Genomic DNA, 14,030 nt, shown 5'->3' with positions numbered 1-14,030 from the left:
AGCCTCTAGGTTATCCCTCTGACAAAACTATTCACAGTTTAAGGCTTCCAATTTTGGTAAAAAGAAAAACAAAATCAGCCTAAGATCGAAATTAGATTGCACTGTGTAGCAAAACTTTAACCACGCTTTTCCTAGCCACAGTTGCACTCTCTAGCTGAAGACTTTTGTCAAATGAAACTTTATAAGTCTTATCTTCTGCTGTGCTAAAGTTTAGAATGGCTAGCATTAGCTACATGTGGTAGTGCAAAGTATTTCCTTATCTGTATGAGCATCACATCATACACAAATCCACTACAGGTGACTAGCACAAATGCTTTGCTTTGGTAGAACTGTTATTTGTAAATGAAATGTTACTTACTTTGAAATGTCTTTTACAAAAGCTTGCACCATGCAACTCAACATGTGTGAATTTGCCCAGCTAGTTAAGTCGGTAGGGGAGGGAATTTGAAATCAGAAGTTACAGTGGAAAAAAATAAGTTATGTATTAAATTTCTTTAAGTAATTACAACTTGAATTTTATTTTGAACCCACTAACATTGGGATTTAATTTCAAATTACATATAAAATTAATTTAATGTAATTACCAACATTATTATTTCAACACAACCCAAAAAAATAAAGTTTGCAACTTAGAAGGTCTATCTTAATCAATAAATTAGAATTTTTATGTTGCAGCCATGGATTTAATCAAGTGGTGGTAAAAGGCCTGATGAATTACTTTTTAGAGTGTAGTTCTTCAGGCTTTCTGGTGGAGTTTCAAAGTTTTCTTTGGACACTGGCTGCTTTTTCAGTCCAGACCTAGTACCTGATCATTTTCAGAGGAATATTTTCTTGTTTCTTTGTAAAGCCACTTAGTACTGATCATGGAATCTAAACAACTCTCATATGTTTGAAGTTTTTCAGTCCGGCTTTAGGCCGTTTCATAGCACAGAGACAGCTCTCATAAAGGTTATGAACGATATCCTGGTAGCGACGGACTGTGGTAAACACGTAGTGCTTATACTACTAGATATGACTGCTGCATTTGACACAGTGGATCACGACCTGCTGATCTCTCGTTTACAGCATTGTGTGGGCATTTCTGGCTTCGCACTCCTGTGGATAAAATCATATCTCTCAAACAGGAGCTTCTGTGTTAAGTTGGGCTCGTCATCGTCCTCTGTGGCCCCTCTGCCATGGGGTGTACCACAGGGATCTATTCTTGGGCCATTACTGTTTTCATTGTATCTCCTGCCACTGGGTGCGATCTTTTGTAAACATAAAGTTTCATTTCATCTATATGCTGATGATTGCCAGCTTTATTTTCCTTTCAGTCATTCTGATAGCTCCCAAATTAGACTCCTGCTTGATTGCCTTAGTGATGTTAAGTCATGGATGGCTCAAAACTTTTTAAATTTTAACGAACGTAAAACGGAAGTAATTCTGTTTGGCCCGAATTGTTCCTCTGATATCCCTGATGTTGACCTTGCTGCTCTGACCCCTCACCTGAAGAGCTCGATTACCAATCTTGGGTTAAAAATTGACTCTGCACTTACCTTTGATGGCCACGTGAATGGGGTGGTGAAATCGTCATTCTATCAACTCAGGCGTCTGTTGAAGGTTAAACCTTTTCTTTCAAGGCGTGACTTGGAGACTATTATCCACGCTTTTATAACCTCACGCTTGGATTATTGTAACTCCCTTTTAATAGGGGTTGGACTGGGCACTCTGACACGCCTGCAACTAGTACAGAATGCTGTGGCACGGTTTTTATCTGGTAAAAGGAAATTTGAGCACATTACTCGGGTTCTGGCCTCCCTGCACTGGCTTCCAATTGAATTTAGGATTCATTTTAAAGTTCTTTTATTGGTTTTTAAATCTTTAAATGGTCTGGCACCTGCGTATCTGTCTGATTTGCTGAAGCCCTATGTCCCCACTCATTCGCTCCGGTCAGCTGAGCAGCTGTTGCTCTCAGTCCCCAAATCAGGGCTGAAACTGAGAGGAGACCGAGCGTTCTCTATTGTGGCTCCTAAGCTTTGGAATAATCTTCCTCTTCACATTAGGCAATCGACATCAGTGATGGTTTTTAAATCCAGATTGAAAACGCATTTTTATTCAATGGCTTTTGACTCAGTGGTTGACTGACTTGTATTTTATTGTTTTCGCTAGTTTATTATTTTATCGTATTTATTATTCTTATGGTATCTATTATGTTTCTGTTGTTCAGCACTTTGGTCACCCTTGTGTGTTTTTAAAGTGCTATATAAATAAACGATGATGATGATAATGATGATGGAATCATTAGCATAAAAGATGTACCTAAGGCATGAGCCAGTGCTTTAGCTACACATAACAACTTAGTTTGGCCATGCAACAGGCTGGCAACCTGTCCAGCATGTACCCAACCTGTTGTCCTATGGAAGCCGAGGACATCTGACTTCTGAAATTCAAATGAAGACAGTGAATGTCACACCATAAAAATTCATCTTAATGTGGCATGGCTGATCAGCAGACAGTTGAATAAATAAAAGTTTGCCTGGTCTCCAAGTAACTAAAAAAGTGCAAAAAGTGTTAAATCATCCCCAAGTCTATTCCACTTGATGAAATTGGCTCTCATGTAGGTCAAACCAAAAAAAGAAAAACTAGAAATTCCCAGTTACAGAGAAGTTCCATTTGCTTTACCATCCTCGCCCATTAACAGCGCCTCAGATTAGAGCCCACATCAAAGCCTCCAGAAGTTCAAATAGCAGACACATTTCATCAGCTGTTGGAGGGAGACTGAGTGAATCAGGCCTTGAAGGTGGAGCCAGTACTGAAGGAGACCAGTATGAAGAAGAGAACTGCTTTAGCCTGAAAAAACATGACTTGACAACTGACCCATGTGAATCCAGACTTCAGCCTCATGAGTTTAACTGTGCTATTTTTGGTACCAGACACATTATCTTTGTAAAATAAAGGAAAAGAGATTGGATTTCCATGTGTGGCCCTCACTGTGAGGCACAGGGGACATTAAGACCACAGTCACGACTTAAATCCAGTTGAGTTAATTTGGGAATAGTTGAAAAGCAGCCAACAAGTTGTGCTCGGCTTATGAGGGAACTTCTACAAGAGTGTTAAGAATGCTGTATACAGAAAGAGTATGTAAAGCTGTTAACAAAGCAAGAGGTGGCAACTTTGAGGAATTTAAAATGCAAAACCTACTTTTGCTTTATTAACACTTACTTGAATCCACATGTTATTTAACAGTAATAATTTATTGTGACGTTTTACCATACAACAAAAGCGGAAAGCATAAGCACCCAGAACCTTCCGCAACAACTTAACGCTATTACAAAGAAAACATCTTTATGAGAATTTTTTTTTTTTACATTAATAAATCACACGCACCACAGAACAGCTCTGTTTAAAAGATTTACTAATGAAAAGTTGAATATTAAAAACAATGGAGCAAGTCATGATTTGTGTAAATATTTTTCTGTGGAAGCAAACAAGTTTGAACATTGAGTCGTAAAGAATCATCCATAAAGGGAAAAGTACAGAAAAATAAACAAACACACATAAACCCATCCAGAACATTTAGAAACACAGTTTTAAATAGTGCAATATAAAGTAAAGTGAATCTAGCTGCTTGATCTCTACATCTACAGTGTATGAAGCAAAGTGTATGAAGCAAAAGAGTGGGTGACCATGAGCTCTCTCAATCACACCCAAAGGGATATAAAAGCTCACCAGAGGGATGTGGGTTTGGGTGATGTGACAATAATAAAGAAACATTAATCTACCCACTACCACTGATTTTGCTAAACTGCTTATGGTACTGTGCCTTTTCTTTTAAAACTGTATGTCTGGATGTATCACAGCATTGGAGGGAAAGCTGCAAATCAATCATGGCTTGAAGGTTTATAATACAGATTTTTTTTGTTTGAAAATTTGATGTTTTTTTTTAACCAAAAACTAGACATTATTGTTTATAGTTGCTTTACTCATTTAGATTTCTTGATTGAAAATGCATTATTTTATTATGACGGAGGATTTTTATCTGGACCGGTCTGCTGGTTGCATCTTTGGGACAGGATGCAACTCTCAGGGACTGCTGAGTAGGTAGATAACAGCTTCAAGGACTTTAAGGTGCAACAGTCTTACTGGGTAAACTCCAGCAAACCTTTGTAATACAAGGGGTGGTCTCACTGCAAAAAAAATATTTACAATATAAATGTAGCCTGAGTTTTGCATCTTTTAGGCCTGGTTTAGACTTCTGCGGGGAATCTTTGTAGAGCCCACACATAACCTGCTTAAGTGGGTTAAACGTCATTGCCGGCATTTATGCCTTTGCTGGTGCATTATGTGTTAATTACTGTGTGGTCAAGTCCTGATGTTTCATATGTGGTGCCAGCTGATAGATATAAAATGTAATTTGGGGACTTTTTTCTCTTCTGGGTCGCTGCTATTTGTAGTGGTCAGTTTTTTTTCGCAGTCAGACATATTTGTCCTTCTCGTTTTTCACTTCTTTGTACTCATTCTCTCATGTCTATTCTGACAGTTTCAGCACTCCAGGAGTTTGCTGACATTTGTGAATCCTTACATTGATGCTATGATTATTATTCCTTATACTGAAGTGACCACTGTTATTCTTTCACTCGTAACTTTAAAAACTGCTGCGAAAAACTAGCACTCAAAATATACAGGAGGAATCGATGATGCTGAACAAGCCAATCACAGTAACTTCGGGTTGCATCCACCCAATGTGTAGTTACATTTCACTGGAGGTGCATGTCGGGTTAGGTTGCAGGGTTAGCAGGGGTTTATGGCTACATCACAGGTTAAGGTGTAGATTTCCCGCTGAAGCATAAATCAGATCTAAGTCTTAAAACCAGCAAGTCTGTTCCTGGAGTGCTGCTCACACTTCTCACTGCATCTCAATTCAATTCTTCCTCATTTCGGAAACAGCTCTTATTTTGCTTTTCCACCAGGCCAGCATAAAGGCCTTTGTTATTCATCAGCTCCTCGTGGTTGCCCTCTTCCTTCACCATCCCTCTATCGATGACAATTATGTGACTGGCCTTCTCAACAACACTCATCTTGTTGGATATCAACAGCACGGAGCAGTCTTTTGCTTGATCCGTCAACGCCTGGTGGACCTGTAGAGCACAATTATTATGGTTTTAAAGGAAAAACAGCTTTAAGAAATATGCAAAATCACTAAAGATGAAGAATTTCCTACTTGATATTCGTTCTCTGTGTCCAAATCACTTGTGGCATTGTCCAGAATCAGGACTTTAGGACGTCTGATTAAAGCTCGAGCAATAGCAATACGCTGCTTTTGGCCTCCAGACACCTGGCCACCCTTCTCCCCGGCATCTATGAAACAGAGGGATGTACCAACAAACTTTTGCTTAGGTAGGGCCTTAGAAAATATGAAATGTTGTGGTGCCGTTAAACGCTGAGATTCTGGGTCGAACCTGTGTCATATTTATTCGGCAGTTCCATGATGAATTTGTGGGCGCTGGCCAGATTTGCAGCCCTATGCATTTCCTCATCAGAGGCATGCTCGTAGCCATATTTGATGTTCTCTCGAACAGAGCGAGCAAACAGCACACATTCCTGGCTCACCACAGCAATCTGTGAGCAAACAGAACGAAGACAGGATATTAGTGACTGTGTAATATTCACAGCAGACTCTAAGCAGGGCCTTCAAAGAAATCAGCTGCAGATTAAAGCTAAGAAAAAGCACAAATAAGTATCCTTATAACAAGATAAGACAGATGACAAAGGAGTGAATTTAAACAGGAATTTGGAGGAAAAACGTTTAGTAATCTGTGAAAATGCTTCCCTGTCATCATTAGCTGAAGCTCAGGGGCTAATTTCATTCCATTTCCATTTTATACAGAATTCACAGGATTTATTTAGTATCTTTAACTTCAGTTTAGGAGTTAAATTTGTGGCATGAGGACTTGATAAACCCCTAGGTGCGAATAGCCACAGAGGTTGATGTTGATGATGTCTTTGTTCCCAGCTGAAGTTTACTGTTAGCTAAAACTAAACTAAAACTAGGTGTAGAAAATACTTAGCTGAAATTAAAAAAATAAATAAAATACACTTATATAAAAAGGAAAGAACTGAAATAATTTTAGACACTTGAAAAAAAAAGGAAAATATACAGGAAATGTGTTTTGTTTTAGCCTTTGGTCAAACTTGTCCTAACAGTGAGTCTGATGAGGGTTTGATGCATACAGTTACTGGGACGGTTGGTGTCCCTGTGACTGCGAGTCAGTTACTTTCATAATAACAAAAACCTAGCAATGAAACTGGTCAATTTTAATTGTAATTATATTTATATTAAAAATCCACTCTGGGAACTAAGGGCCAGATATACTAAACTGGGCAAAATAGCGTGTGAACGCAGTCCCCAAATAGTAAAACAGTATTCGTAGGAGTAGTTACTTTTTCTGAGCGATGTACAAAAGTTGCGTTGTTTTCTAAATTTGGATGCAGTCAGTTCATTTAAATATCAAGCACAAAAAAAGATAACTTTACGTGCTTGATTAAAAAGATTTTCTCCCTATGTTTTGCTCCTTCAGTAGGGGACTCCCAGAAAGACATACAGAACAGGGTCAGTCACAAACTCAGTTCTTACCTCTTACTCGCAGTCGCTTTGTAAATACCAACAGCACTTTATTTTAAACCAATTGGCACAAAGTATTAGTAAATCTGGCTTTAAATGAGATTAAACTAAATTGAAAAAAATAACATGAAGAGAAATACTAGTTAGAAAATGCAAAACAATAATACCTCTGCATTTATTTCTTCTAAAAAAGATATAGTAAAATTTGATCCCAGTAAAAAACATAAAAAAAAATAATATACAGAAACATATGGCCCTGAAAACTATCCTCAGTGGGTCCCAACAGGCTAAAAGTGTTTACTGTTGTTTTTCCACTGTGATCAGGTCTTTTAAAGCTAAAATATGATGTTATTGACCTTTCATCTTTTTAAAGAAGAAATGTTTAGGCATTAAATCGATCTTCTGAAAATACTGCATGCAGAACTTGCATCACACTTAATAATTTTAGAGCAACAGCTTAACAGCTTATAATTTAGCTTTATAAGCAGTTTTTCCCCCAGTGGCCAAAAAAAGACCCCACTTAATGCAGCTTTAAAGGTGCATTCTGGAATTTTCTTGTAAACAAACCAAAGAAATGTTTGCGTTGAGTGTTTCCCATGGCACCGTTAAGCACAAAGATTATAAATAAAAACACAAATGGAATTAAATATCTGATATTCACAAACCTTGTCATGTAGGTACTGGTCTTTGTAGCTTTTCAGTGGTTTGCCATCCAGGAGAATCTCCCCTCCTATAGGCTGGTAAAACCTCTCCAGCAGCTTCACGCAGGTGGACTTCCCTGATCTATTAAGACCCACGAGGGCAGTGATTTGGCCTGGCTTTACCTCCAGAGATATATTCTGGTGAAAGAGGTATATTTTAAGGAATGCTTTAACTTGAAGTAAAACATGCACAGGACAAATTAGTACATACCTTAAGGACGAGATTTTCTTCATTTAATTTTCCATCATATGAAAATGTAACATTTTTGAATTGAATGTGTCCCTGAAGATTTTCAGGGGCCAAAGTACCATCTGGGGGTACTTGAGGTTTTCTATCCAAATATTCAAAGATCTTCTCAGAGGCTCCAATTGCTTTCTTCACTTGTGGGTAATATCGCATGACAGCCTGAAAGAGAAGTAGTCATGAATAAGAGGAAAAAGTGAGCATCCATTTATGCTTCTTCTTGGTCGATGGCTCACCTCAACAGCAGAGGCAAACTGCAGCTCATAAAGGACAAACGACACAAGATCTCCACTGCTGACGGCCCCCCTGGTCACAAGTGTGCCCCCGTAGTACAGAATGCATACCTTCAAAGCTAGGGTAGTCATCTGGAGAAACAAGAACAACAGCTTACAGAGTGATCAACTGTAAAATGAGTTACATTAAGTATTAATGAGTAATTGACCGTGATGCTGAAGTCTACATTTACAGTGTACCACCTTGGTGTACCCTCTTTTAGATTTATTGAAATTTGCTTTGTGTGATTTAAAGTTAGAGCCCTTTATGCACTTCACTTTGAAACAAGAGAATATAATAAGCACCAAAGATTGCAGCTGGACAAATGTTTGGTATCTGCTACACTCCTTAACTGCTTATTGTGTGATATAATGATGGGTTTGGCCTCTTAATAACGAGGCCTATATATATTCATAGGTGCGAGAAATGCACTGCTTAACATCCTCTGTCAACAAAGACACCACCAGAGGTCTGAACTTACAGCACAACAGCAGGAGCAGGAGTAGGCAGGTTAAAGGTCAGATCTGATTGCATTTATGTTTTCGCATGCACCGAAAAGCACAATAGATCCTCTTTGAAATTTATAATCAGATTTCACCTTGTGTATTTATCTCAGTTACAATTTCTAGCTATAAAAACAACAAATAAAAGGTGTTTAAATGTCTTGTTAGCTGCCTTTAGACACTCCCACTGCCACATATTCACACAAGTCAGGCTAAACAAAAACTGCAAATACTCTGTAGCATAGATCAGTGTTCAACTCACACTGTTAGCCCAGGTAGAAGCCGCATAGGCAGCTGCCTCCTTTTTATTAAGGGCGTAAGTGTCCTCCAGGCGCAGTCTGTACTTCTCTGTCTCACCGTCCTCATTGGCAAAACTCCTCACTGTCTTCATGTTTGAGAAGGTCTCTGTGGCCACCTGGTTAGCCTTTGCCAGTGACTCTTGAACTTGCACAGCAATAGTCTGAAATATAATGAAAAATTAAACTACACAGTTTGATTCAGTAAAACAAGACATATTTTATTGATTTGTCACTATTGTAACTGATCAGAGGAGATTTGATCAACAAGTAATTAAAGCTAAATTTTTCACATCACCTGGTGGAAGCGTCCGGTGAGCTTGGGTATGACCCAGATGATGGGCAGCCCCATGCATGTGAGCAGCGTCATTTTCCATGACTGGCTCACCATGTAGAACAAGAGGAAGCCGAAACGAGCCGTGTACCACATCAGAAGACTCAGCTCCTCGCTCAGAGCTTCACTCACGCTGTTGGTATCAGTGGTAATCCGTGACACCAGTTCACCTAACAGTACAGCATGAGTCTTCTTAAAGGGATCGCATTTTAAGTGTATATATACTTCTTTTTTCTGGATTATTTGTAACAAGTTCACAAAACTTTTTAAGAGGAAACTGAGATTGGCTTTTAGGGTTTTAGTTATTAATTAATGAAACATTAATCTTGTATACAGTTTGTACATAATTTACCTGTTGAAGTGGCATCAAAGAAAGCGATCTCCTGTTTCAGCACGGCCTGGAAGACGACTCCCTGCACCGAGGTGTGTATGCGGCTCATGGTGATATTGTACGTGAGGTCACATATAAACTCGAGCACAGCACTGAGACATAAAGCAGAGGAAGAGTTACACTAAAAGTACATAAAATATTATTACAGCCATATCTTTAAGCTTTTGTTAAGCTTCTGTTGTACACATATCCTCAGAAGTGACTGAAACTACACTACATGGGTTGGAGCAGGAGCTCGGGTGTAAAAAGCATCCTAGGTTAACGCTGACCATCCTCACAACACTCTTTCAGTTCATTTCTGAGTATTAAAAAAAATCCCTGAAATTTTTAGCAAACAGATCACATGTTTTTTATTTATTCTAATTAAATTGTTCTGCGTTAGTAAACGGAGAGAACCTTTTAAAAACCAACTTTAATAACCAAAGAAGACAAAGGTTGTATTACCTGGCAATGGTCATTAGTGTCATGATTGTAATGGCCTCTGTGAAGGCGTCAGGTGCTTCTTCATTCATGATCCAGTCAGCCATGCGTCCAGTGTACTGAGGAATAGCCATCTCACCTGAAAGCAGGTGTTAACATTATCACCATACTGATCTTTGGCAAAGCCCAACTGCCAGGTTAACTTTTACATTCAGCAGCGTCAGTGGACTGTGATTACATTTCAATTACAATTACAATTGCCTACAATTACAGTTTCATGTTGCTGGCATTATTACAGATATGCAGCTAGTGCTGCAGAAAACAAGACCTTTTTTCCTATACTTAAATTAACAGCATGAGGACAATGACACGAACACAATGATAACTACAGGATATAATTTCAAAACACTGTAGTGGCAAGAAGGACATGCATGCTTTAATTTAAACGAAAAGAGGCGTATTACGCTTTAGGCTCCAGATTTGTATTCTTGGACTCCACACATGATTCAAAGTTCACAATAATCCTTATTTATCTTATACTGGGCCTTAATGCAACCCTCTAGGTAATTCACTGTCTGGAACGGGCACATTTATCACCCTTCTCCCTCTCTTTAAAAAACTATCTGAAACCGAGTCTGAAGCATGACATTCTGCATACAGGGTTTACTTTCACGTATGCTAACCTCATTATTTGCCACTCTGATGATGTTTAATATGAGAATACACAATTGTAATACTATAAATACGATGGAATGAAAGAAGCGCAACAGACCCCACTTCAAAGGTGTTATTTCACATACCATAAGACGAGAGAAAGACAAGTATCAGCACAGCAACAAAGCGCCAGAAAAAGGGCTGCATGTATCCCATCAGTCTCTTCAGAGAGGCCCCAGTCTCCTCTTTTGGTTTCTGAGATGGTGTCCTCTTAATAAAAGATGAAATGTACTGGCCCCAGGAGATCAAAAGAGATGACACATACCGACTCCAGTAGAGCCAGGCCACTAGTGTCACGATATAACCCTGTAACACCTGCAGGACAAAGGACAGGTTTAATATAACCATTACACGTGTGTTTAGTTAGCTTAGATGAAATAAATTGGTTTTGGTCTCAGATCTTGTTCCAGGCTGAGTATGTTTTATGCATTATTTTTATTTTCTGCTCAAAAAAAGTTCAATTACACTGGAAACTGTTCAATTATCTGAGAGATCTACTACTAGAAATCTAATAAACACATATAGAGAAAAAAATTATTCACTTTTTCATTATATTAATGTGTAAATGTGTGTTTTGTCTGCTGATCAGACTTAAGACATGAAAGCAACAATTTATGCATCCCATCCATGCTGGCAGCAATCACAAAGTTGTTAAGTGGTTTCTGTCATGAAACAAAAGAAGAAGAACTGAAGACCTCCAGGGTGGCAATAACAGTGGTAAAGGAGGTGGCCACAAATAGCAGTAACACAGTTTAAAAAGATTCCAAGTAAAAATAGCATAAAAAATGTAGATTATAGATACATTAACAAATACTTGTATTCATACTTCTTATTTCAGCTAAATGCTCCTGATATTTTCATTATCTAATATATTTGACTGTTCTTACTGATACTGCAGTTTTAACTGGCACTTTTACAACTTTCTGCTGCAGGAGAAGTTACTGATATAGAACAATAAACTTCAACTCTTATCATAAGATTTGTGTGATGCATTTTACACTTCAAAGTAGCTGGTAAGAATCCTGCAGTTCACAGATAGCTATTGCACGTAAAGAAAAGCACATTTCTTATTGAGATATGTCCCCTCAAAGTGCATTAGGTAATGAATTCATATTTTCCTTCTTGCTGCTCACCAAGGTTGCACATATTGTAGCATGGTAGGCAACAAAACACATACACTCACCCTCTCCCAAGAGTGCCACCCCCACAGTTCCTCCATGGTGGACTGCCCCAGCACCCAGAGAAGAGTAGCGTACACTGGGAAGTGGAAGCAAAGGACCCCTAAGCTCTGGATCCCCTCGAAGCTTTTAGTCCATGGTAGGCTTCCAGGGTAGGTGAAGGCCAGGAAGGCAAGGAGGGAGGCTCTGGTCAGGGCTCCTACCCATAGGGTGATGAATGGATGAGAGAGTAGGAGAGGCGAGAGTTGGGCCAGGCGGATGGTGTGCACCACACACACATCCAGGCACACGCAAAGCACTGGGAAAAAGTAGCTCATCTTCTGCATTACGCACACACTCTGCAAAAACAAATGACAGAGACAGCTGAGTATTAACATCAGCAAAATATGCAAACATGCAAAAACATAAAATAAGAATGATCTATGTGTCACCAGTGGGCAAACTTTTTTTAAAGCAACTTTTTCAGCTTATACTCATATATTAACGCTATAACGCACCATGCACTAGTCTTTGTACACTAGAGTATTTCCTTTTCCCCCTGGAAGAGTGACATTACGTCTATAAGTGTTGGGTGGATGGGACTGACGGATCAAACATGATCAAACATCAAACACCAGGCCTACATTTTGAATGCCCTTTAAGGACAATGGTCCCTATTTACTTTCACTTTGCTGCCGATTGCATTTACTTTCATTTTCTGCTGCCCTGATGATTTCTTTGAAATGGCTCCGTGAATAAACCAAACATCACACACAAACACAAACAATTATGGCAAATGTTGACACCTACTATCATAAACAGCATTGATAGCGTATACTACATGCGTTTACAGGGGATAGCAACTGTTATAATTACCCTTAAATCCAACCTACTTACTCGGTTTCCTTGACACGACCTATTTGCTTCGACGAACGTCCCAAACCTTTGAAAAACTCGAATATAACCTCAGACCAAGTAAATAACGTTAATTTAATATCTACAAACCGGCAGCCTGTTCAGTCACGAACCGACAACCACTGACTGGCAAAACTGAAACCGAAACTAACTATTTTTAGAGCTTTTGGAATGGAAAGTCCCACATACGTCCTCCTACCGAAGACCAACGACAAACAAAACTTACCTTTATTTAAACCGTGACGTTTTTATTTCAACATTACTACTCAGAAAACTTGTTTTTGAAGAATAACTTCAGTGTGTGGAGTGCCTGCTGCCACCAACACTGCAAAGTTGATAGGATGTGCCTGATATGAAAATCAGTCCAACAGCGACCCCATGTGGCGAGGAGGTACAATTGCACGAGCTTTTTACTCGTTTTAAATGAACAACAGCTAGAATCACAGTAATTACATAAATCGCTTGGATATATATCTTTATACTTTCATATATTTCTTCATTCATTCATTCATTCATGCATTCTGGTCCCAGAAGCAATAGTAGACTAAATAGCTATGTATATTGTTTTGTGATGTAGTTTTGATATATATTGTTTAATTATCTTTACTGGTTTACATTGAGTGTAAACCCATCCAATAATAGCCACATGAACCTCCTCTGAGGTATTCCTCTTTTCATCCTGCCTTGCGGCTGCTTATTTGTTGCCTGATTTGCCTGCCTGACGGTCACATGTTGTCTCTTGCCTGGTCTTGGACACTGAAACCCCCAACAGAAACTTTGAACTCCCTGACAGTTTCCTTCCTTTCCCTTCTTTCCGGTTTGATGGCTGGAAAAAGCAACGCTAAAAGTGTTCCTACTATTTTAGGAACCCTCTTTGTAAACCCCTGTAAACCACAAAGCATGTGTTTGCTTTGCTGTTTATTTTGAAAAAAATAAAAAGCAATAAAATACATCTTTGGTCAATTTCTTACACTTCAGCACTTAAAAAACGACAGATTTATAGTCCTTTATTGCATTAAAAAACTTTTAGTTTAAAAGTTTTAAGTTTAAAATGTAGAATTCTAAACTAATTCAAACTGGATTCAGCCAATACAATATCCCTTTTTGTGTTTTCACTGTATTCTAGTTTCTATGTCGGGAAATATTTTCGAAATTTCTACTGCAGCAGCACTTTTGGGATAATGATTTCTTTAAAATGTATGCAGCATGTTTATACTGCAGTTCACTGAGGTTAACTTTGGAGAAAATGAAGCGTTTTTAGTACCTAGTAATCATAACTGTTAATTAAATCCACAGTAATCTGTTCAAAAGTAGAATGCTTTACTAAATGAAAAAAATCAAGGAAAGTCCATCCATTCACTTTCTTCTGCTTATCCAGTTTAGGGTTGTGAACATGTAAAGTCCCTGCAGGAAAGCTCCAGCCTTGTGATGGATTTGAACAAAGGGTTTTCTTGCTGTGAGGCAATGGTGCAAACCACAGT

The 14,030-nt window shown here is 38.6% G+C and overlaps 1 protein-coding gene across 2 annotated transcripts; it reads right to left on the bottom strand.

Moving 5' to 3' along the window:
* Positions 1 to 3,377: 3,377 nt before the first annotated feature.
* tap1 (transporter 1, ATP-binding cassette, sub-family B (MDR/TAP)) lies at positions 3,378 to 12,912 on the bottom strand. Of its 2 annotated transcripts, none has more exons than XM_082550293.1 (13): positions 12,776 to 12,912; positions 11,661 to 11,993; positions 10,564 to 10,792; positions 9,788 to 9,902; positions 9,305 to 9,435; positions 8,917 to 9,122; positions 8,585 to 8,782; positions 7,783 to 7,911; positions 7,514 to 7,708; positions 7,267 to 7,440; positions 5,439 to 5,598; positions 5,201 to 5,337; positions 3,378 to 5,117 (listed from the first exon to the last, which is right to left on the bottom strand). In XM_082550293.1, exons 2-13 carry the CDS (start codon positions 11,979 to 11,981, stop codon positions 4,896 to 4,898), a joined length of 2,217 nt encoding a protein of 738 aa, XP_082406419.1. In that variant the 5' UTR covers positions 11,982 to 11,993; positions 12,776 to 12,912; the 3' UTR covers positions 3,378 to 4,895. The 2 variants fall into 2 exon arrangements, with proteins under 2 accessions (XP_082406419.1, XP_082406418.1); XM_082550292.1 differs by lacking the exon at positions 12,776 to 12,912 and adding an exon at positions 12,532 to 12,696.
* Positions 12,913 to 14,030: the final 1,118 nt, after the last annotated feature.

This window comes from Aulonocara stuartgranti (assembly GCF_965226115.1).
Source record: "Aulonocara stuartgranti genome assembly, chromosome: 11".
In the NCBI taxonomy this organism is placed as follows: Eukaryota; Metazoa; Chordata; class Actinopteri; order Cichliformes; family Cichlidae; genus Aulonocara; species Aulonocara stuartgranti.
This window is presented reverse-complemented; position numbering and strand designations above follow the sequence as displayed.